The sequence below is a fragment of the Leuresthes tenuis genome, unplaced genomic scaffold, assembly GCF_036924035.1.
Source record: "Leuresthes tenuis unplaced genomic scaffold, fLeuTen1.0.hap1 SCAF_19, whole genome shotgun sequence".
In the NCBI taxonomy this organism is placed as follows: domain Eukaryota; kingdom Metazoa; phylum Chordata; class Actinopteri; order Atheriniformes; family Atherinopsidae; genus Leuresthes; species Leuresthes tenuis.
The window spans coordinates 31,230,354-31,255,712 of record NW_027325373.1 but is presented as its reverse complement, the minus strand read 5'-3'; the positions used below and the strand labels follow the sequence as shown (position 1 = coordinate 31,255,712).

At 40.0% G+C, this 25,359-nt stretch overlaps 2 protein-coding genes across 2 annotated transcripts; one reads left to right on the top strand and one right to left on the bottom strand.

Moving 5' to 3' along the window:
* The first annotated feature begins 229 nt into the window (after positions 1 to 229).
* On the top strand, positions 230 to 2,052 carry LOC140276935 (L antigen family member 3-like). The gene is made up of 3 exons (XM_072371797.1): positions 230 to 295; positions 1,424 to 1,552; positions 1,639 to 2,052. The coding sequence occupies exons 1-3, from the start codon at positions 252 to 254 to the stop codon at positions 1,751 to 1,753; spliced, it is 288 nt and encodes a 95-aa protein (XP_072227898.1). The 5' UTR covers positions 230 to 251; the 3' UTR covers positions 1,754 to 2,052.
* Positions 2,053 to 7,390: 5,338 nt separating this feature from the next.
* wdr45 (WD repeat domain 45) lies at positions 7,391 to 25,111 on the bottom strand. The gene is made up of 11 exons (XM_072371796.1): positions 25,002 to 25,111; positions 24,707 to 24,823; positions 23,216 to 23,290; positions 21,699 to 21,803; positions 21,451 to 21,556; positions 21,278 to 21,372; positions 21,118 to 21,197; positions 20,834 to 21,042; positions 14,679 to 14,780; positions 14,457 to 14,602; positions 7,391 to 7,660 (listed from the first exon to the last, which is right to left on the bottom strand). The coding sequence occupies exons 2-11, from the start codon at positions 24,753 to 24,755 to the stop codon at positions 7,551 to 7,553; spliced, it is 1,077 nt and encodes a 358-aa protein (XP_072227897.1). The 5' UTR covers positions 24,756 to 24,823; positions 25,002 to 25,111; the 3' UTR covers positions 7,391 to 7,550.
* Positions 25,112 to 25,359: the final 248 nt, after the last annotated feature.

Genomic DNA, 25,359 nt, shown 5'->3' with positions numbered 1-25,359 from the left:
GGACTGGAAATTAGTGAACAAGCTGCCAATTTCCAAAGAAAAACTTTCAAATAGTACATTAAGGTTTTGCTGTTTGGAAGAAAAAATAAAAATAATTTAAACTTTTGCAAAGTACAATAAAATACGAAAAAATCTGGCAAACCCAGGCCTCATTCCCCTTTAGTACCGCACCCCGCCATGTAAGGGCAGCAGATCGCTGCGGCGCAGGATGAAAACACTTCCGGTTCAGAAGCTTCATCACAATAACAGCGATGGCGGGCGGAGAAAGAAACACAGAAACCGGTAAATTGGAGTTGTATCCTTCAGCTACACCTGCAGGCTTTTGTGTCAGAGGTACATGAGTTTAATACACATGGTTTAATACACGGAGAAAACTGCGCAGACGGTTAGTTAAATGTTAGTCTGGTTACTACAGCAATGTGTACGTGTTTAATACAGAGTTCGGTTCAAATGGTGGTGGAACTGAAGTCGGTACAACGGACGGGTGTTTTTTTTTTGTTTCGTTTTTTCAAGAAAATTAGCTTAAATCTGAGGTAACTCTGTAAAGCTTGTTTTTGTCGACACATTTCAGTCATGGACAGGACCGAAGTACTTCTACTCCAGTACAGGATTCATGTGCTTCACTTTCTTGCATTTATAACTAACAGGTTGATATATGTTGAAATAATTAAGGTCAGTTAACTGGTTGATTCATTGAGTTTCTCAGCAGTATGGATAAACAACTTAATTATTTTGACAGTTGGAGGTAAAACCTGCTCCAATAAACACTGTTTTCTTCAGGATTTATTTCAACATGTAAGCAGATGCAGAAACCAGAACCAGGCTTAAAACAAAGACATCACGTGTGGTTAAAAACAATAAAAGGACTGCTGGAGCCCAATTTTAAAACTAATTTGAAAAGGTGCCAATGCATCTGACCTCACTGAGTTAAAAAAATCTAAACTTGTGCAAAAAGTTTAAAGGTATTATAAAGTTTTTTTTTCTGAAGCTTCAGAGCTTCAGAGTCCTGATCCCAGATTCCTGATCCCAGAGTCCTGACCCCAGAGTCCTGACCCCAGAGTCCCGACCCCGGAGTCTTGATCCAGTCCTCATTTTGTTCAGACTTTCCTGTAATCTTTAAAGTGGTCCTGATCAATAGTTCTCTAGGCTTTCTGAAAGTCTTTCAGAGATTTTTCTTTGACATTTTCTGCTTTTTCACTCCTTTTCAGTCCAGTCCTTGTACCTGACCATTTTCAGAGGAATGTGTTTTTTCTTTGTTAAGCCACTTAACTCTGACCTATGAATTATTGAAGCAGAAAAAGGCTTCTAACTCAAGGGATGAACCACTGTTGTGTCTACATATAACAGACAACTTGGCAAAGAAGCCATTGGCGTGGCATGTTGCGTATCTTTTCTCCTCCAGTTTTCCTTCACCAGCATACAGCTCTCTGGACGTCCCGTTCCCATCGTCGCGTGAGGCCGTCATTGCTCTGAGGTCCCTGTCGCCTGACCAGGAGCCGAGGAGGGGCGGCATTAGCAAACAGCTGAACGTTTCTGGCAGCACGCTGTCTGTGTGAGACTCTTAGCCCTCCTCCTTTCAGCGTGAGTTCGACTGACGTTTGTAGATTTTATCTGAAGGAGTGTGTCGCTGTGTTTCAGGAGGTGGAGCGCTGATGAAGCTCGAATCCTCAGAGTGTCCGTCAACTCATTTCTGGATCACCTGTCGCTTGTTATGGAAACCATGGAAGCGTTCAGCCCCCCTGTTGCCCTCTGATTCGAGACTTACTGTCAGTTTTTCATCCTTGGAAGTGACTCATGTGCGACATATTCAACAAAAGTGAGCTGAAACTGTGTGGAAAGGGTCAAAAACATTTTTCAACTGGATTGACACACCTTTTTCAGCTTTTATTTCAATTTTAATCTGAGACATTTTTTGTTTAAAAACTAGACACTTCCTCCTTCACTGTAAAGTCAGGTTGTGTGAATTTGTTTTATAAATTAAGCTTCTTGGTGGTATTACTGATGAAAGCATGAAATCATTTAGTCTTTTCTAAATAAAGGAAACTAAACTGATGTCTGAGTTTATGGGTCTGGATGAGAAAGTTTAATGAGGAATTCAAACATTATCGAACATCTAAATAGACTTTGATCTGAAAGATTTGTGTTATTTGATTAAAAGGATCCTGGTTTTGTTCCGGGATCAACAGTTGAACTGACAAACTCCTGAATACTGTGTAGTTTAGGTCAGGCTGTTACTTTTTCCTCAAAGTTCGATACCAAGAGGTGGAGTTAGAAGTTTGGAGAAACTTCTAACAAAAACTAATTCTAATGAAAAACTAGTCTTTAAGTGTTTGGGCTCACCAGCTGTGTCAAAGATTAAGATTAAACCAGCAGTGTTGACCAAAGTGCTGTACAGCCAGATAAAGTAAATAACTAAGAACAATAAAACGTAACACAGCAGACAGTAAAAGACAATGAATAAAGTTATCATCTAAAGGGACATCGGACTGGAGCCAAAAGTCAAAAAGAAGAGATGTGACAGTAACTCTCAGTTAATACAAACTAGTTTTAGTGACTGTTTATAGAAATTATACCCAGATTTCTCTCAACATCATGACAATAAGGAGCAAAATGACTGGGAGTGCCAAGAAAGTCAATAAAAGGGTTAAATTTCCCAAAACAAATCACCTCAGTTTTACTTTCATTAGGATCAAGAAAGTTGGCTTCAAAAGGATGCAACTAGCAAGTAAAGTGGTCCTAAGAGGACAGTCTGTTTTCGGAGATATTTTGGATTTTTCACCATAAATGATCCAATAACAAATATATAATAAAAATCTATTTGCTACTGATAAATAATCCGATGTGAGTCAGTTAGCTGCTCCAACAGGTTAACAACTTAACTGTTGCCATGGTTATGCATCATTACCAGAGTTCCCAGAAGAAATCCTTTCAGCAGCACAGCATCTAAACCAGCTCAGAAACATGAAATCTGTGTTTTCAGAGCAGTAAAAAACCTCAAAGAGAAAAGACAGATGCAGTATTTTCAAAACTGCTGCCACCGTGGTGCCAGCAAATATAACAAAACTAATGTTCTATTACACATCATCCTAAATCTAGACAGTCAGTTCTGTTTGTGAGGGTCACATCTAAGTGCTGAACCAAAAACTTCAAATATATAGTGTAAGGGTGAAGTTCATGGATAAAATGCACAAAAAGTACACAAAAAAATCCCATAAAATCACAAAAAATAAGATTTTTGTGTAAAATTCAGAGTTTAAGAATTATTTTTAAAAATGAAAAAGTTGTCTTGAAATTTTCTGATTAAATGCAGCTTTAATTACCAGTTAATCCAGTTAACTGGACCAACACCTGGTAATCATTTACTCTGCTGCTGGGATTTAATTCACTTTCTGTGGGAAAGGGACTTTCCCCCATTTTAACCTATGGCCTTTAAAATTGGGTTATTAGGCACCTCTTACCTTCAAAGAATAGAATACAATAGAATAGAATAAAATAGAAAAGAAAAATACTTTATTCATCCAGTGGTAAAATGTTTAAAAAAATAAAAACATGGCTGTTTTCATAAATTGAAAATGTTTTAATCAAAGTGGCTTGAAATTAATCAGATTTCCCTCCACTTTCATCAGTTATTCTTTACTTCCCTCCTTTGTGGGATCCCCCTGTCATCTATGATAACTGGAGGATTTTTAAAGCGTGAAAACACCAACATTTCCTTTTATTTTTAGACATTTTGTCTTCCAGAAACATCTCCAGCCTCCTGCTGTATATGTTGACCAGCAGAGAGCGCTGCTTCTTCACTAAACTTCATCACTTAAAATGAAGCATCGGTGTCTGTTTAAATCCAGTTTCCAAAAGATACCATTTAGATACCATTTAAAATAGCTTCTTTGCTAAGTTGTCTGTTATGTGTAGACACAACACTGGTTCATCCCTTGAGTTAGGAGCCTGGAGAACTACTGCCCAAGACCACTTTAAAAGATTATAAGAAAGTCTGGCTGCTTGGGAGGAAACATAAAGAAATGAGGGCTGATCAGAAATGTACATGCTCACAACAGAGTAAAAAGTTGTTCCTGCGCCATGAACTCTATAAACTCCATCAACTCCATGTCATTGTCCTTTTGTTCTGCTGCATTTTGCAAATTCATTTTCAGATTTGACACATGTGGTGCCTTTATTCCTTTTGCCAGGTGTGATATATTTGTTTTGAGTGCTGTAGCGCCACCAGTAGTTGAAACATGGGAACATGTATAATGTGGATCAATGAGCCTGCAGGATTCACCACTTCATGATTTCAGACTCCACAACTTTGGATTTGACATAAAAGTTAAGCGAAAAAGGTTTAATTTTTCAGCCTTTATCTAACATCTAAGGCCTTCAGTTTTAAGGCAACGATTTGATCATTTCAGTGCACACGATGCAGTTTGTTCAGTTGTTTTTATTCTTATATTCACTCTTCTGTGACGAGATTGACTGTCGATTCTGGCAATACCAGGTGTACAATCAAACTTCTCACAAAGAAGCATCCATAAGCATTGATTCCTCCACCTCCTTCTTCCTTTAAGTGCCTTTTATGGTGCTAATATGAACGTTCTCCTGTGTAGAAAGACCCGCTGCAAAAATCTAATTCATTCCACAATGATAAAAGCTTAATCATTTAGTTTTTTTAAATATAAATTATTCTTTTATTGATGTATGTTGCTGTAACTTAAGCAGGTTTTATAAGTTACAGTGGAGTAAAACCCTGGTGCTCTTTTAGAGGGTGAAATATTTCACTATTAGTTTATTTGTAGTGGAAATATTTGGGGTAAAAAAAGGTCAAATTTTCAGTTGGATCACAGCACACACATTGCTGCAGAAGCCACAAAAATTAAAAGTACATTTTATTGGGTTTGTTTTCAAACAAGTGAGTCATCATAGCTGACATTTAAACATCGACCCATCCATCCATCCATTTTCTATACCGTCAATCCGTGGTCGGGTAGCGGGTGGGCCGGAGCCTATCCCAGCAGTTAAACATCGATCCACTTACACAAATAACAAGAGCCTGTGGAAGCCGAAGGTAGACAGCTGTCTTGAAACAGCAGCAGCTGAAAGCAAACCATGGACTACTCAGTATCCATGTGGGAGCATTTAAAATGTCAAAGTGGGATCTGTTGCACAGCTGGACGCTTAACAAGTTCAGCAACATTTATTGAACGAGGGAGTCATGATGAAGTGTTCCCGTCTGGAGGAACATCTGCAGCGCAGGAACGCTTAATGGGAATAAAAGAAATGATGAAATGTAGGTTTTTAATCCTGCCTTCATTGTCATGAAATCTGATTTACTCAGGTGCACTCTTGTGTATTTCCTGCAGCTTCTTTTCAAGTTAAATTTTGTGAAAATAGTCCTAAACATGCTTCTTCATCACTGTGTCTACAAACTCAGGAAGTCACATCACCACCATGAGGTTAAACTGCAAAACAACAGAACAGCGGTCGCTTCAAGCATCATGTGGATATGAAGTTACATGCCAGCAAACGTTCTCCAGATAATCTGAAGTCTACTCACACATAATATTTACTTTCCTGCAGCTTCAGAGAAAGTTAATCCATCATCAGAGGACAAAAAGTGTTTAATTAATCAGTTATCCATCATTAATCTGACCAAATATTGTCTATAATTTTCTGATCCACTTATTTTATAATGTGTAACATGATTAAGAGAGCAGTAGTAATGTATTGTATGTACTGGAAATCGTCATAATTTTGCACAAAATTTAGTATTTTTTATATAAAAACACAACTTTATTTTTTTTTAAATCGGAAATGAAGGATCTTTGTAGATTTTAATTAAGGATCGACCTTTTACTGCTACAGATATGTGAGAGAGAGCCAACTTCTCTGTTTCCACCTCGAGGTAAAAAAATACAGTCTGGCTCACTTTAATGAATTTAATTTAATGAATCTGCTTTATTCTAGTAATGTTAACATGTTGGAACAGCGCTACTCTGGTGGCAGCCTATTGTAGCAGCTCTGAAAATACTTTCTTTCTTTCATCTTCAGATTTTCTACTGAGCTTTTTCCTGTGAAAACACAGATTTCTGAAACATGTTTCTGAGCTGTTCTGATGCTGCTAGAAGGACTTCCGCTGGGACCTCTTCGAAAGTCCAAGTAATGCCTGGAATAAGACCCCAAATCAAGTTGAGTTGAAGAGGAGACGTCGAGGATGCAGAACAGGAAGAAAATGGAGGAAAAGGAGGAGGAAGTTTAAAGCATTTCTTCCATCATGGGAAATGTGACAGATAAAATGGACGAGCTTTGAGACCTGATGAGGACACAGCAGGAAAACTTTGGTTGTGCGCAAACAAATGTGGGAATAAGTTTTGAATATGTTAAGTCTGTATTCTGTAACAATATCTGTATATTATGTGAACAGCATAATCAGATTATTGGTCATTTTCTATATTACTGAATGTTGTTTATTAGGTAGCAGAAAGTTCAGAGCTTGTTGAACGTTCCCAGCTGATCCCTAAGGAGTGCATGACTCACGTGCACTAAAGCCCACACGCAGCCACACTAGTTGCTTCAACACGGAAGTTCATATCACAACACACACAAACACACAGATGCAATCACTTTTTTCTGATCAGAACACTCAACTAAATCTTCATAAAAGAGCACACGTCACCCCTCTGTTCATTGAGCTCCACTGACTACCCTTAGCCACCCGCATCAAATTCAAGTCACTGATATTAGCTACAAAGTGCTTAACTGAACGGCTCCCATCTACTTGAATGCTCTTGCAAAGGCTCATGTCACAACTCGGTCACTCTGGTCGTCACGGGATTGTCGTCTAGCAGTGCCTACACCACGCTTAAGATAATCCGGACTCTTTTCATGTGATACATCTGCCACAAGAACAGGGGCATCCCCGTTTATCTGTCCATGACCAAGCTCTTCAGAGAGCATCTCCAATCCTAGCACTTACCCTGTACTTCCCTACCCACTCTACTACACTTTATCTTTCTGTACATCCCTCTATGCCTGCACTCAATATCTACTCTGTCACCTTTGACAGAGTCTGACTCGTGGTTTCCTTCTATGTAGCTTATTGTTAGCTTTGATGTTAGCTGTAATGTTATATCTTCATTTGTAAGTCCCTTTGGATAAAAGTGTCTGCTAAATGCATAAACATAAATGATTGAGCTATTTGCAGGTGTATTTATGTAAAAAAATAATTCAAAATTAGTTTATAAATTACTGGTTTATACTTTTTAACCATATCTCAATTTTGTCTTTAGATAAACACATTTCATAGAGAGAGTAAGTTTGTATTTAAATCTTGGAGTGCTGCTTAGTAGTTGATAGGCGCATGAAGATGGCTTCCATAAAACAAAAAAACAAACTCCGGATCTTTTGTACATGTATTCATATTCACACTGCAGATACAATAAACACAACATGATATAAAACAGGCTGCAGCACTGAGTCTGTTTGTCTCTGATGGCCATTTTCCCACTGTCTTCAGAACACAACAGTCTCTTCAGGTCGGTCGTGTTTCTTTCTCTTTCTCAGAAGTCGTCGTCGTCACATATGTCCAGATACACATCGAAGGCCTCTCGGTTGCAGTTTCCGTCTGGGGTGAACACGTACTTGTGGAAGGTCCCGTCCACACAAATAGCTGCAGGAGAGGAGACATAGATCTGTGTTCAAGCTGTACATACAATCACAAAGATTCTGACTGGAATTAGAGAAATATTTCAATATTCAAAATCGTTTAAGTCATTTTTAAAGAAAAACATTTGCAGCTTTTAAGTCTGATCAAACTCTTGATTTTGAGTTACTTTGTTCATGTTTTTATCCTCCAGTTTTGCATCCTTTTTCATGCAGTTTTCTTTCGACTTTAAAAAAGTCACAGAAGAGACTTTTTCCCTGGATTATCTTGGCATTTCCTTCCTCATTGTTTGCATTTACTCTGACAGCAACAGGCTAAGCTGCGTTACGGTTCAGTATCATGTTTTATATAGTGAACCTATTCACCTGTCACAGTAAGCTGGATCCTGTCGCAGAGCGGCCTTTTAAAACAGTCAATAAATGTATCATATCATCTCTGTTTCCAGAGATGAGGTGATAGATGAGGTTTTGCAAAAAACAGCGGTGTGTTAAAACTGAATTGAACACACATTAACCATTCATGTGGATCAGCAGGAATCCTCACTGTGATGTCCAGTGGAGGTTTAATGCTAGCACTAGAGTTGTCACGATACCAAAATAAGTAACCACGATACTATACCAGACAAAGTATCACTATAGTTAGTCCATAGTCTGTGTGAGAAGACTACAGGAATAAATAACTCTGCGCCAGGCGTTAGAAACAGAATCAGGCCACGACCTGCAGAAGTAGGGAAAGATTAGTTACCCACCACCGTTCTCTGAGGCATAAGTCTGACTACAAAGGGGAATTCTCTCAACAGGAGGGGGTTCGTCTCAACCTCAGTGAAGAAAACAACGGCTAAAACGGGAACATAGGCTGTGGCTAAAATAAGACAGGGATAGACAGACAGCAGCCGTGGCATCCATTTAAATTACCAGGATTTGTAGGTTAAAAGGAACCAGTTGTGTATTGTTAATCATTATTCTTATTATAGTATTGCTAATTCTATGGGATTAAGCACAGATTAATAAAAAACTAAAAGATAATGCACTACAATGAATCACCCTCAGACCCAGACTGACCACAGAGATAGGAGGTCCCTCAGGTCCAACAGACAACTTGTCAACCTATTTTTTGTTGCAGGAATAGATGGGGTGGCTGACATTGACTTATGCTCAGTTATTTTATGTAAAGACAACCAAAAAGCCCATGTGTATTCTGAAAAGTACATATGTGAAATGTATGTTAATACAAAATTTCTGAAGAATCGTCGGTGTATCAGTTGGAATTTTGTTAGAATGTATACAGCATGACAAAATAACCAATCTAATTGTATTGAATGTGCAAAAGCCAGAATATAAATATAGAAATGAAGCATTACAATTGCATAATGAATCTTTTGTACCTAACACAGAGCAATGTAAAACTCTCTTTGTTGTTCCCAGCAGTTAAGAAAAGAGATGCACTGCCCTCAGCGTTGGCTTATAAGGGTAATTATATATGTTTCATCCACAGGGGTACAGGTAAGAATGTGGGTACACTCATGTCAGATAATTGTCAAGAATCCATCTATTGTCACTCAGGACGCAGGTAACTACTCAGCATCTTGGTTTCGGAACCAGACTTCCATGAGAGCAGACCTCTGGTGGCTGTGTGGGGAGATGAAACTGAGGCCTGTCCTTCTGCCTAACTGGCAGCTGCACAATAGCCCAACTACTGATGCCTCTCCGTCTGTTCCCTGTGGGGGACTTTAAGGCCTTGGGTGAGAAGCTGCAATGTCTCAAGCGTTCAACTGCGTCTGGAGGTTCATTTGACAACAGAGTGTACCTAGATAGCATTGGAATTCTGAGTCCCAGATGAATTTAAAGCTAAAAATCAAGTAACTTCAGACTTTGAATCTTTTCTTTTCTGGTGGGCAACAATAAATAAAAATGTTTATTGGATAAATTACATCTACGAGGCATTGCTGAACAATTAAAATGTTTGGAACTTTATCCTGTTCCTTTATTCCTAACAATACTTCCGCAGATGGCAGAATCACAAAGAGGGACTCGCCTCACTCTCTGCAGAGCTGATAGAAAATCAACGACCCCTTCACTGACATGATGGAGAATGGGTTAGTCTCTGTCTATTGTAGAGGGAGATGATGACAACGAGCGACACATGGATGATGGAGACGATGATACAGATAACATTTAAAGTACTTTGAATGACCCCGAGTGAATTCTCAATGATTTCTTTAATGATTATTTTTGCGTTCATATGAAAGACCAATAAACATGGGAATTGGACCTATTAAAAGACATTTGTCCACAGTTTGATGAACTGCATCAGCAGCAGAACCACTACAGGACTCAAAGTCAGGTAACTGACCAGGTTTCTGGAATTCTGGAATTCCCATCATGCGAAGATGATGGCGGAACAATCACAAATTTTTATCCACATGTGTACAAAAGGGTGGACGGCGAAGCTAAGCGCTCCACCCCAACTGAATGAAAAGCTGATTTGAAGAGTTCATTCCACCAAGTAACGTCTAACAATCTACAGCCTCCAACCACTGTATGGGTGAATTATATCCTGAAGTGTCCTAAAAGAGGATTAGTTAGGGAATAAGAGGTGGTAAAGACCTCTTCCGGGAAGTGAAGTGCTAGTAACCTCTCCTTCCAAGATAGCTTAGCAGTTCCAGACCCAGCCGGACTGATGTTCGGCCAGAAGCAGACGATTGCAGAGCCAACTGAATAAACTGCATTGTATTATTATTATCATTGTTTGACTATTCTTGATTTTCATTTATTATTATTTTTCATTTTATTAATTTTTTCATTTTATTAATTTTTCCATTTAATATCAATTTCATATTATTTATTAATTGCATATAATCATATTTTCATTCATTATTCATATTTTCATTTAATTAATTTTTTGTTTGTGTCATATTTCCATTTTTATTATTCCATTGTATTATTTTTGTTCATTAATCATTTAGTCATAGTTTTATTGATTTTTGTCCATTTTTTAATCATTTAGTCATAGTTTTATTGATTTTTGTCCTTTTTGCCATGTATTTTTGGTTGTGTATCCGTTTTGTGTTTGCTGGTCACACCGAGGTCCATCACCATTCATTGAAATTAACGGTTCGGAGTGCGACTTTTGATACTGAGTGAGTGACTAAGCGGTCGGTCGCCAAGGAGAGAATGGGGCCATAGGAGAATTTTCCCGTAAATAAAGCAAATGGGTTTTTCGCTCCTATGCACTGCGAACGGTAGAAATACATTCAATGTTAAATGTACGGGGTGCAGGGTTTTTGGAGTTTTAATACTTCATAGCATAAACAGGAGGGAATGTTGGAAAAATTATATAGTTATACAATGACAGAAGAGTCCCTCCATCTTTCCTCTTCTATGATTCAAGCAAAAGTGTTTTGACTCTGGTACTAGTCTTTCCAATAATATTAACTGGTGAGAAGCACCTCTTATGTTCCTTCTCATAACAAGGAATGGGGAGAGAAGCACCTTTTCCCATAACATTGAATGTTCCTTCCCATAATAATGAATGGTGAGAAAAGCGCCTTTTCTCATAACATTGTGTGATCAGCAAGCATAAACAACATAAATAGCAGGAGCACCATTTTGTCGGGGGACAACTCTGAGCGATCTTCCCGACAGGTTGTGTGGATTTGTGCGGACTTGTCTCTTTCTTGCAAGAAATAAATGTTTTGTGTTAATCGTATCCAGCGACTCTGAGCCTAATTTTAAGAGAATTTTTCTAACAGGAGCTAATGCGGAAATCCGACAAATTCCCTGAACTGAGCGATGAGGACTGGCTTTGTGACTTTGCGTTTGCTGTGGACATATTGTCACACATGAATGAGCTGAACATTAAGATCAGTTTGTGCACAACATGTACACAAATGTGAGAGCCTTCAAATCCAAGCTGATTTTATTCTCCAGCCAAATGTCAAACAAATCTTTCGCTCATTTTCCCACACTGGCCATGCAGAAGGCCACCCGAAATGTGGAGAAATACTGCAAATCACTGGATGACATGCACAGAAAATTCTGCTGTCGGTTCACTGATTTTGAAAAAATTGACAAGTCACTTCAGCTGGTGTCCTGTCCCCTGTCACAAGACCACGAAACAGCACCGCATGAGCTGCAATTGGAGCTGATCGATCTTCAGTCTGACTCTTTCTCAAAAGAGAAGTTCAAATCTCTTAAACTAAATTACTTTTACACTTCACTTAACAAAGCCACGTTTCCAAACCTCTGGAGGATGGCACAGAAGATGCTGGCGTTGTTTGGCTCGACTTACGTGTGTGAGCAGACTTTCAGCGTCATGAACATCAACAAAGCCCGTCACAGATCCCGGTTAACTGACCAACACCTCAGATCCATTTTGAGTATCGCCACAACAAAACTAACTCCAGACTTTGATGCATTGGCAAAAAAGGGAGAACAACAACACTGTTCCCACTGAACTGTGAGTTTCTCTACCGTGTTTTGAAAAAAATAGCAACTTGCGCATGTACGCACAGCAGCGATACAGTAACTTAAACACGGTGCACATCGCTCTCAATTTAAAGCCCCCTTTCTTTCAATGGGTGATAATATGTTCTGAATGTTGAAAGTGATTCCATTGATCTTTTTCCACTAAATGTTGATTTCTTTAAATCTGCACCTTCAATTGTGTCTGTTTTTCATACATTTCAATCCCCAGGTTTGATAAATTACATTGTGTGTCCAAATGCCCCCTCCGTCAAATTTTATAACCCATTCTGCCCGCAAGTCAAAAAGTTTGCCCACCCCTGGTCTATTGCTTTATCGTCTGTGCCTTGTTTAAACCCAAAATAGTTCAAAATGTGGCTTTTGGAGTTTGTTTTTAGTGCTGCCACTTGCACGCCGTGGCCGACTCATCGCTCAGGTCCGGTGCTTCTGCCATGGTGAGTGTGTGAGTGTTGTCTCGTGTTTGTGACCGCTGTGCGCGCGTCTGGGCGAGACAAAACTTTAAAATTTCACGGTTTCACAAATTTCTATCGAAGCGGAGCTGTCTACATGGAGTTGGTTCTTGCCGTCAGAAACACACGAACAGCCAATCAGCTAACAGATGGGCGGACCCAGCGTGTGGAAAAAAAAAAAACTATCATATCCCGGAGGCCACCAGTAACAGGCAAACAGCCAATCATTCAGCAGCTGTGTAGTTCGGTTGCAGTGGCTGCCGAGTGGGTTTGTTTACAAGGGAGTAGCAATCGGTGAGAAGCCGGGAGGAGAGTCGAGGCGGCCGCTGTGTAGCGGAAACTGGCACCGTTAGTATAGTAATCCACGGTAGTGCCTTGGTGTAGAATTTCTAGAATAGTAGGAACCGTAACGATTTGGCACCACGGGGTACCGTGGGGATCGTGCAACTCGAGCTAGCACCAAATATAATTTCTGACTGTTTCTCTCCAAGCAGCGAGACTTTCCTGTAATCTTTAAAGTGGTCCTGATCAATAGTTCTCCAGGTTTTCTGAAGGTCTTTCAAAGCTTTTCTTAGGACATTTTCTGCTTTTTCACTCATTTTCAGCCCAGCCCTTGTACCTGACCATTTTCTTTGTTAAGCTACTTAACTCTGACCTATGAATCTTTCAAGCAGAAAAAAGGCTCCTAACTCAAGGGATGAACCAGAGTTGTGTCTACACATAACAGACAACTTGGCAAAGAAGCCATTTTAAATTTTATTTTTATGTACTTTGTTACTAGCAGCCTGTCACAAAGACACATAATTTGTTCCCATTTCTTTAGCTGCATCGATGAAAAACACCAAAGATAACACAGTTTGACAGACAGAAAGCAGTATTTTTGGATACAGGATTCCCAAAGAGCTATTAGCTGAAATCTTGGCATATGTCAGCATGGTGTGCAGTGTATCCTTAAAACACACAGGACCTGAGAGATGCATCTGGACCTTCAGTTGATCCATCTACTGTTGACCCAAGCCTCATCAGCAATGGTCTCCATGGAAGGGTGGCTGTCAAGAAGACATTCTTAAGGAAGGGAAACAGGGAGAAAAGGCTGAGCTATGCCAAATGACACAAGAAGTTGACTGAAAGTTAATGGCAACAGGTCTTATAGAGGATGAGTCCTCCCTAGAAGCTGGACCTCCACATCATTGAAGCAGTGTGGGATCATCTTGACAGAGAACGGAATGAAAGGCAGCCAACATCCAAAGAAGAGCTTTGGGAATGTCCATGCACATGTTTCAGTAAATCACTGAAAATATTTTCTGACAAGGTTTTTGCACAGTTTTGTAGATGTCTGCTCTGGACAGATCAGTAATTTTCACATGAAACAGTGATTGGCCTATAAAGGAAAGTTTTTAGGGTTAAACATCCTCAGTTGGCCTATAAAGGAAAAATAAGAGATTTGGGATGTCCTTCAAGAAGCCTGGAGAACTATTCCTGAAGACTAGTTAAAGAAATGACAGAAAGCTTGTTTAAGAGGGTTCAGGTTATGTTGAAGAATAAAGGTTCTCAGACCAAATATTCACTTTAAAGCTCCTTAGAATTGTACAAACTCTGTTTCTGCCTCATATTCTTATTTTATTGAGGATTCTTTTGAACCTTTAATTAAATGAGGATAAAGTGGGCAGACAATCAGTGGAATCACCCACTTTTTCTTTGACTTAATGTTTGAAATTTGACATCTAAAAGTTTTTAGAGAACATTTTTTTATACAACTGCGAATCAAGTTGATTCCTTTCAAGCTGTTGAATTACTTTATGAATTTAAAAACAAGAGTTTCCTTCACTAAAAACGGGGCTGCCTTTAAAAAGTGTGCAGTTTTCTCACCAATGACTGAATTGACGTTCTTGGACGTGTTCTTTCCAAAAGCGCAGATACAGGCGCACTCAGCGGGCACCGTGAAGCTGGCCAGCGACCACTGGCTGTCCACGTACTGACCAATCACAGGACCCACCTTCCCAACACGTGCCAGCCTGCGTGAGGACGAACAAAGACACATTCAACCCTTGAGAAGTACTCTGAAGGACATCTGTCAGAGGGAGGTCTTACGCTGAGCGGCGGTTCAGTTTGGTGTCTTTCAGAGCGAATATGTGGACGGTGCCTTTGTCACTGGAGGCGCACAGGAAGGACGAGTCATGGCTGAAGTTGATGCTGAAAGATTGAGCAGAGCAGAACACTGTTACATCATCAGGTTAGTTACATATTTCACACCTCCGACCTTCACCGCTTAGTCGGGAACTACTTTAAAGATCAATTTTCAGACATGTTCTCCATTTAAAAGTTTCATACTTTTCCAGACTTAAATTTCAGGATCTGTCAGTTGATTTTTGACAACGGAGTACATACATATACTGCAGATGTTTTACAATCCACTGGTGAACATGGACGTTATATTCTGACTATGTATACTACAATAATACCATAGATCATGCAGCAGTTTATTCAGGCTGCATCTACACCAGAAGGAAAAACAGAAAATATACAGACTTGTCGTTTAACTCCTACACTGGAATGGATGGCGGGGGGTGATAAATTATATAATAACTATGAGCTGCAGGGAGGACAGCGGAGCGAGAACATGTTTAATTTTACTCTGAAAGTTGTTCAAGAACTAGCAAAATTTAAGAGGACTTTACTGTTCAACCTACAGGCCGAAAAAAAACTGATCCAGATTAAATGGATCCAACGTATTATTTGACCTGTTTGGACGCAGAACTGGACTTCAGTTGGTTCAGATAAGTTTTTGTCTCCTGGCTTCTCTTCTGCGAGTTCCTGTGGTTATTTGATTCCTCCCCCATCTCATGCAGCCCTTCAAGGCTTTTAAAGCCATAGATTCAAATATAAAATCTCACCATAGTGGGGCGGATTAGCACAATATCTTACATCAATCTTTCACTTTGTAATAAAAGCATGATGTATTGGGGAATATGTTTCAAACAAATCTGGATATTGGGCTACCTCAAAAGCGCCCCCAAGTGGCCGTAGCAGCCATTTGTTATGCGAATAAATGAATGATGAATAAAAACTGCCCTTTTAGTAATACCAATTAGTGATGTATTGTGTATTGTTGGAAAGCCTGATTAGTCACCTTTATAACGAGGTACAGCTTGTAAGGATCGTGCATTCATGGAATGAGCAATGGGGCTAAACATGTAGGTAGCATCCCCCAAAAATGTGCATCCCCTGTGGGGCGGATTAGCTCAATAAATAACAAGAATTGTTTATATTGTTATAGAAGCACAAAATTTGGTGGATGTGTTGTTGGATATGTTCCAAACAAATCTGTACATTAGGCCATCACAAATTCGCCCCCTGTTGGCCATAGTAGTCATTTTCTCCGTTAAAATTACTTTAAAATGTTTAAATGATTTCTTAAAATATTAAAAATGTAAACTAAATACACAAATGTAAATTAAAAAATGTAAATACACATATTAAATTAATAAAAATCCAGTTAGACACTCTTTCAGTTGTTTTTTCCTGCCTCACCACAATCCGGCTAGCCATCGAGCAAGCTAGCAAATGAGCTAGCATTTTCTAGGGACAAGTAGTGCAGTGGACTGTCCATCAAGGTATGCCTAAATATTTTATTTAACCTGTTTATTCATAATTATTAATGATTATTATTATATATTATTCATAATATAATTATGAATAAAATATGCTATGAACATCATAAAGGCTAATGAGAAAAACAATCATGGGCCTAGGAAAACTAAATTAGCAAGATAGCAAAAATAGGTAGCCTACTTAAGCTAGCTTGTTAGCTTGGAACATGTATCAGTGGCTGTTGGGTGTGGAAGCTTAATGAGACACTGTTAAATTATGTCCTGTCTAATGTGGACATCTCCCTCTGCGCACACACGCACACATTTCTAACACTTCCTGAAAGCAAAAGACTTAATTTACTGTCATTATGTCTCCTTGGCCAATGTGGTTCTTTTTTTCTTTTTTAAAATCTATTATATAACTCGATCACAGTCACACACCTCAGTACAAGGATTTTGCCAGAAAGAGTAACCTGCTACAAGTAACCCTAGTTTTTAAATGTATGATTTTTTTTCTCTGTCTAAATTTGTTTTGTTTTTATTGTTGCAGTTCGTACAATGTTATAAGGATGGTGGTGGATAGTAATTGACTATGTCAAAAAAGTTTCTGCTAAAAGATTCAGGGTGTCCAACAACCTCAACGTCTAAGAAGCCTAAATAGGATATAAACTGGGTACTGTGTTCCCTCTGTCAACAACATCGTAATGAGACGCTAACTGACCCAGCACTGACAAAGAGAAAGGATATTGGGAGTGCATTAGCTGGAAGTCTCCTGAGAATGAAAGAACTGAATGAACTACCCAAAAATATACAGTCAAATAAATTAGATGAAGGTGATGGACTTGAAGCTGCTCTTGTTACCAACAGAGCTAGGTGGCATCAATCTTGTAGACTGGCCTTCAACAAGACAAAGGTTCGACGAGCCGAGAATAGAGCTCTGAAGTGATCTAGCAGTACAGGCAATTAAACCATTGCAGGGTCAAGTAAACACACAAGGAGATGTTCTTCTAGCACTGAGAAACCATTACAGGAAGCACAATGAATAAACATGTCTTGGGCTGCATACCATGCATATCAAAACCCTACAAGAAGAAAAGTCATCTGTCCGAGTTCCGTACTCCCCTTATTCCAGGAGAGTGCCCACACATTGGCAATGATAAAACACTCACTGGATATAGTCAGTAAGGCAGTTCAGCATCTGAATGTTGGGTAGACACCAGTAGTAACCTTTGATCAACCCTTGTATGCCATTACCAAGCAGATACAGTGGAAGTGGCCAGAAACGTATGAAGAAGACAAACTGGTTGTGATGTTTGGTGGCCTGCATATAGAGATGGCAGCTCTGAAGACTCTGGGTGACTGGTTGCAAGGCAGTGGCTGGGTTGAAGCACTGGTGCAAGCAGAGATCACAACTGCAGGCACTACAGACTCCCTCTTGCGTGCAGTCCATGTTACTCGTTCCAGACGTGCCCACCAAGTCATAGCAGCTGCATTATATATCCTGCAACATCGGGCCTACAATAACCGTGACACAGATACAAAGGATGAACCTTTGAGCTTCGATGAATGATGTGCAAAAAGGGGAGAGAGCTGTCCTCAGTTCCAGTACTGAGCAACAGTCATGGCACTGGAGCTGTGTTTACTGATCTTTGTGAGATCCCAGCGTCAATCCTCCTTCAGCATGTACCTTGATGCTTTGACAGAGCTTGTACCATGGTTCTTTGCTCTGGACCACACCAATTATGCTCGTTGGATCCCAGTTCATCTCTGTGATATGTCTGAACTATCAGCAAGACATCCGGATATTGCCAGAGAATTTAATGCTGGTAATTTCACCATTCAGAAGACCAACCGTGTCTTCTCAGCAATCCCTATCGACCAGGCACATGAGCAGAATAATGCTTGGATCAAGAGTGCTGGAGGGGTAATAGGTCTTACAGGCAATCCTAGTGCCCTTCGGCGGTGGATGGTAGCTGGCCCTGAGGTTGCAACACTGACTGAAGAATTTGAAGATGCTCACCAGCTCATAGGGACAAGAGGGCATGATGTTCTCCACCATGACCAGTCAGCAAGTGTGCAAAAAGCATTTAAGAAAGATGTGTCCTCACTTGTCAGTGTAATTGAAGAAATGGGCAACCCATTTGAAGAGGAGAGCACTGACCTGATTGTTCTTCATAGCAAAGAGATTGCCAATCCATTAGCAGTGGAGACTGTTAAGAAGGCACAGAAGATTGGACAACAACAGTGTGAAGCATTCACAAAGGAACGTCTTGTGGAAAGAAAAAAGCCCATTGACGACACAATCCATCACAACTGTTTGAAATTGTTTGTGGCCAAAAAAATAGCAAAAAAAGAGAAGCAACAGTTGGCAATGATGAAAAGTGATGTTGAACTATTTGCACATCTCTACATCAGCTGTCAAAAAAGAGATGGAAACCTGACAGACTTCTTTCAGCATGAGAACCAAGCATGGCTATCTGCACTCTCTGATGGAGGAAGATTACAATTTGGGACTAAAAGTGACCCTTTGACATGCCTTGAGGACCTGTCTCCACCTCAGACCAAAGCCCCAGATGTTACCTGTGTAGTTCTTGATGGTGTTGCCATTGTTCAGATTATTAAACCAGGAGGTGCCAAGACATTTGATGAATCTGCACAACATGTATTCATCCCACATATATCTTGGCAGCTGCGCGGTGTGTCACGTGTGGACATCATTTGGGATACTTGATTCCCTTAAAGGCACAGCAAGAGCCAAGTGTGGAAAGGGGATTAGGAGGTATGTTGTTGGGAAGGCTGCCATACCAGGAAACTGACAGAACTTTCTGTATGTTGACAGCAACAAGACAGGACTATTCAGTTTCCTGTCCAAGGCTCTTATTCTGTAAGGAAGAAAAGAAAGTTGTTATCACTGATGGACAGGGGCGGCTCAGCACTCAGCCTCTGCCTGATCTCCGCCCCATCCAGCCACGAAGAGGCTGACAGTCATATGCTACTGCATGTGTCACATGCTGCAAAGCATGGTCACCACTGTATACTGATCCGCACTGTTGACACTGATGTTGTGGTCTTAGCTGTGTTTGCCATAAGTCAGTTACTGACCAGATGTCAATTGAGGTTAGCATTTGGAACTGGCAAGAGCTTTCGCTACCTGGCATCCCACCAAATGGCTGCATCCCTTGGTCCAAAGATGTCACGTGCACTTCCCATGTTCCACTCTTTGACAGGTTGTGACACTGTTTCCAGCTTTGCTAGACACGGGAAGAAGACAGCCTGGTCTACATGAAGTCACTGCCAAAACTGACAGATGCATTACTGATGCTGACAAGTGGACCAAAGGAGATTCCAGATGATGCAATGAACATTATCGAGATGTTTCTCATACTGCTGTTTGACAGAACCAGCACTTGTACCAAGGCTAACGATGCAAGAAGGAAGCTCTTCCCATGGAAAAGCTGAGTGCAGCAAATACCACCGACCCGAGCTGCTCTAGTGGAACATGTCAAAAGGGCAGTCGACCAGGGCGACCACATCTGGGGGAAGACACTGCTACCGGACCCTGTGCTTCCATCACCAACTGACTGAGGGTGGGTGAAGACAGAAGAAATGTTTGAGCCCCACTGGACAACCCTGCCACAGGCATCAAAATCATGTCATGAACTGATATCTTGTGGTTGCAACAGTGGTTGCAAAAAGCTCTGGAGCAACAGAAGAATACAAGCCAAAGAGGAGACCATAGCCTGTGAATTTGGAACACCGAGACCTAATAAAACGTTGTAAAAAGTTAATGTTCTTTTCAATTTGACTGTAATAAAGCTTGTGTCACTTTAACAAGTCTCTAAATTATATTTGTGTTACTGAAAAGATGAAACAGCAGCTGTAGGGTAGGCAAAGCATTCCATTTTTAAAAATGGAACAGCCATCAGAAAAAAAGGTTTGCGATGGCCCAATATCCAGATTCATTAAATTCAGCAATGAGTGTACCAAATTTGATTCTGTTATCACAAAATTAACGGTTATTCAGCTAATAATCCCCACTACCAAAAAAGAACAGAAACACCTACTGACCCGACCTATCACTGTTCCCACCCCTGAAAGATTAGTGATATTATTATTTGCTCTTATTGTGGTTGTTGGACTTGATAAGATTCTGATTAGCTAAACTCTGCTGAAGCATTATTTGGGTTTTGTGGAAACTTCTAAAGGAATTTCTTGCTTTGCTTGTTATTTTGTGCTTTTGAGTGAAACCAAAGAAGCTAAATTAAGGGCTGTGATCTCACTTGACCAGGTTATTCCTTTATTTTGAATATTTTAATGTAGACGAGGCGAGCGGTAAAAACTCCCTCTGAGTGACTCTCTACTTCAACTTGAATGCTTTTAATTATTACCCCGCTACACACCAACAGCTAACCTGCACCACCTGTTTTACTGGTGCCTTCAGTCAGCTTCATCAATATTTTGGTTCCTCTCATTTATTTTCAGTAGCAAAGCAGAAACTTATATGATCTTTTAGAAGTAAAACTCAAAACTACTACTAAATCACAAACTACTCGTTCAATATTCTAAATCAGGTCTTAATAACTACAATTTTCACATCTTTTAAACATCCGAATAAACTTAGATTTAGTCTGAGGGAAAGACTCCCGGGGTTCGTACCAGTATAGCGTGGCTGGGTCGGTTCCTCTGCGCAGCTCCACCAGTTTGTCTCTGGTCGTGGTGTCGAACAGCCGGATCAGAGTTCCTTTCCGGGAGGCCGAAGCTGCAACGCTGCCCGGCTGGTTCAGCGCCATGCAGGCGATCTCGCTCTGGTGGGCGTTGATGGTGAACGGGGCGGAGGAGGTGCCGGGCTTAGTGTTGGACAGGTCCTGAAGCAAATGGGATTTTTACCATGTGGACACTTTGATCGGAGGTGTGCTTGTTTCTGAGTGGTTGTTACTTACAACCAGCTGCAGGCTGCCGCATTTATGACCCGGAAACACAAGCAGCTGTTTCTCCAGACTGGGACACAGATCGCACAGACCTGCAGGAGGAAGTTTGGAGAATTTAAGAAACAGCTCCACCAGACAAGAAAATAAAATACACAAAGGACGGAGTCGTCACCTTTGGGGTTATCTCTGGTGTCAAACTCAAAAAGTTTGACCGGGTTATCTGGAAAGCTGTACACGTAGATCCTGTTTTTCAGTATGATGATGATCCTACAAACAGATAGCCGTGATCATTGAATCATCAGATTTCACGCAGCCTCAAACAGGAGGAAGTCGGTCTGAACTCACTTGTCGTGCCTCATGCGCACAGCCAGGACGGGTTTAGTGAAGGTGAACTCCAGCACCAGCTTGTCTTTGGGGTCTCGTGACTCTCGAGCATCATCCCAGACCAGAACTGAAACAAACACAATGGTTTGTTTCACACACAGGAGCTGATTAGAGTCAAGTTTCATAGAAATTAAAGAAAGATTGATGACAACAAAAAGAGGAAAACACCCAGAAACTGCTGAGAGGAATGCTCAGTGAATCAGACATACCAGATATTTCTGAGAACCTGGGATTGACTCCGCCTCCAACTATGGCCAGCAGGTTTGAGCGATGCAGCATGGAGCACAGCGCCACACTGCCCACCTGCTCGTGATCTGCAAAAAAATATCAAAACACAATGAGACGTGTTCAGAGTCGTACGGAAAAATATGAATACAATTCATTTAAAAAAAGAAAAAAACTGTTTGAAATGTATCATAATAATTAAAATAATCAATAAAGAGTTGAGTTTGTCTCGTTTGTCTCTATGTGGCCCTGTGATGGACTGGCGACCTGTCCAGGGTGTACCCCGCCTTTCGCCCGATGACTGCTGGGATAGGCTCCAGCCCACCCGCTACCCAATTAACGGATTGACGGTATAGAAAATGGATGGATGGAATAAAGAGTTGATACGTCTCAAAATAAGTCATATAAGGTCCCAACATGTTAAAAATGTTTTGAAATATAGAAATAAATGAAAACATAATTATTAAATTACAACAAATATCTTTAATGTTTTAAGAAAAACTATATTTGTTTAATAAATTTAAGTTTTCTAACCAAAAAAAAAAACATTTTTAAAAAAACATTAAATGTTTGTTATTAAAAGTTAATAAATAAGTCAATAATACAATTCAGCAACATCTGAGGAAAAATATGACTGCACCCCCCTCAAAAATGTGACAATATCAACAAAACTTTAGCTAAAATACTCCAAAATATTTTAGATTTTATTACGAAAATGTCAATAACGTTGAAAAGTCTCAACAAAACGTAAATGTTTACAAAATAGTTAATAAATTAATTTTAAAAAAGGAAATGTTGAAGAAATTATGTTTTAAAATTTGAGATTTATTAATGACAAGATGGGAAAAATGTATTTTATCTTTAATGAATGTTTTTAATATGTTAATACTACTCTTTACTATGTCGCTGCAGTAACTGTTGGACCCAGATTCCTAATGGGGCAATCTGGGATCCCCTTATGGGGCGTTCAGGGTCCATTTTATTAAGAAAAAAAAAAGTGTTTTAGAGTCTCTGAAAAGAATGAACTTCTACAAAACAATATTAATGAAATATATGAAATAAGTTAATAAATGGTAAATGGACCGTATATGTATAGCGCTTTTCTAGTCTAACTGACCACTCAAAGCACTTCTAACACTACATGCCACATTCACCCATTCAGACACACTCATACAGCACGTCTTAAGTCTACACATAACTACGTGCTTTCTAACCATTCATACACATATTCATACACCGATGGATACATCAGTAGGCAACGTGGGGTTCAGTGCCTTGCCCAAGGACGCTTTGACATGTAGCCCGGGGAAGCTGGAGTCGAACCACCGACCTTCCTCCTGAACAGCCGCTCCATACATTAATACATTTAAAACATATCGTTCAGATGTTTGAAAATGACAATAAAGCGTGAAAATAATGCCAAACGCAGCTGAAATGAAACCGCTTCCTCTGGAGAAACAAATTATGTCTGAAAGGTTCTAGGGGCAGGAAGTGGACTCACCCAGGTGACCCTTCTCCATCAGCGGCTCCACGTTGTAAATCCTGACCCCAGTCTCCATCGCACAGCAGAAACAGCCTGGTGGAGATAAAAAAAAATTTAATAAAATTTTTAAAAAAAACTCTGTGAGACCAACTTCAGTTTTCACATGTGATCCTGAAAACGTTGTAGATGATGAAAATAGCACTCCTCCACATGTGGCAGGGACCTGTGGTGGAAATTTTAGTAATGCACAGAGTCAGTTCTTTTCTTCTGAGATAAGAGGCTTTTATAATAATATCTTGAAAGAGAGAACAACACAGTACAAAATACAGAGTTGCTCTGACCACTGAGGCAAAAACACACAGTTATATTGCCCACTTGTCACGTCATCTCTCCTTGGGTATAGTTGATTGTTCTTATCTAACCTACCTTCCCTCCCAAAACCATCAGTTGAAGTTACCAAGACACAGTCGCAAAGATCAGCTTCATCCCCCTTAAAGTGCAGCTATCTCATTATAACAAGCCCACCATTTTAAGGAGGAATTTAAGAAAACAGGACAGGGTGGTACCTTGCAGCTTGGTCATTTGCAGGTTATACACAGTAACACTCGATACAATGCATATAAGAATTAATTTTCCATTACAGGCCAGTACTCAGGTCATTAATGGATGGGTAGGTTTGGTTTAGGTGGTCCAAATATACCTACTGATACATCTACATCACCTGGGGATTGTGATCCCAAACGAACACTCGTTAAGAGCCCCGAACAAATAAAAAACTGGATTATCCAGAATTTCCTTCAGTTAAACAAAGACAAACAGAGCTCAAGTCAGCCGACTGTCACCTGGAGAATATTTACAGGATTAAAGGTTAAAGATTAAATGTGGTTTAGAAAAGCTGCTCCATGCATTCATCTCATGCAGACCTGATGACTGTAACAGAGTATTTCCTGCTCTGTCTAAAAGATGATCAAACAGCTGATTCAGTCCTCTGTGACACCAGAACAGTGGATCATATCCCTCCATCCTGAGGTCTCCACACTGCATCCTGTCCATCATAGAGTTTTAAACCCTGCTGATGGTTTATAAAGCTTTAAATAGTTTCATCTCAGATCTTCTGCTACATTTTGAACCTTCAGACCTCTCAGATCTTCAGCAATAGATTTGCTTTCTGTCCCCGAAGTTGGGACTAAACAAAAAGAAGGTGCTTTCAGTTTTAATCACTTTAAGTCACCTTGCTGTTGAATTGTGCTATATCAATGAATTTGTCTTCCCTTGTTGTGTTGCTAAGATTGTTGCATTTATATATCAAATTCAAACGTTTAAAGATATATATATATATATATATTAAAAAAACGACTGTTGGAAGGCACCGTGTGACTTTGTCTTCAGTAGAGGTCTTTGTAACACCTTTCGCCACCAATACGAGCTCTTCTTTAGTTGGACTTATGTAACTATAACTATAATTAGGTAAAGGACCGTTTGTAGAAATGAGTCCAGGGAGAAGCTTACTCTGGTCCTGATTGAACTGCAGGCTGTTGACTCCTCTCTGCTGAGCCATGGCCACTAATTTTCCGTTACCGAGTCGATACCGGTAAACTATAGTTTCAGGGGAAGCCGGAGGACAACCTGGGACAGGGGGAACAAACACAGGACAGTTGCTCAGAGTCAAACTTCATCCTCCAGCTGACAACAACAATAACAACTCTGCGGCGTTAGCGGGTAGCTAGCGTTAGCATCACAAATATCACATTAACGGCTGTTTTTTGTTTTTTTTTCCCCATCATGTTGGAACGTAACGTCTCACCATGAATATGCAGAGACGAGACGACACAAAGATGTATTAAAACCACTTTAAATCAGGATGACCAGAGAAAAACAAAATGTTGCAACACGGAGATTTGTTTTCCAACGTCACGTCAGGTCTACGCACTTCCGGTTGAGTTCCGCTTCCTGATCAGTTTTGTATTCCGTAATTAAGATAAATAAAACGTAAACGGTAACCGATGAATGTCTAAAATGTCTTCTGTTTGTTTGAACTATTAAAGTTATTATTACACTTTATTTATTTCATTTAATTTTTTATACGGAAGAAGGGGAAGCCAGGCACAACGATGTCCAAGATCACAGCCGAATTCCCAATAAAGCAGCTCTCATTCACATAT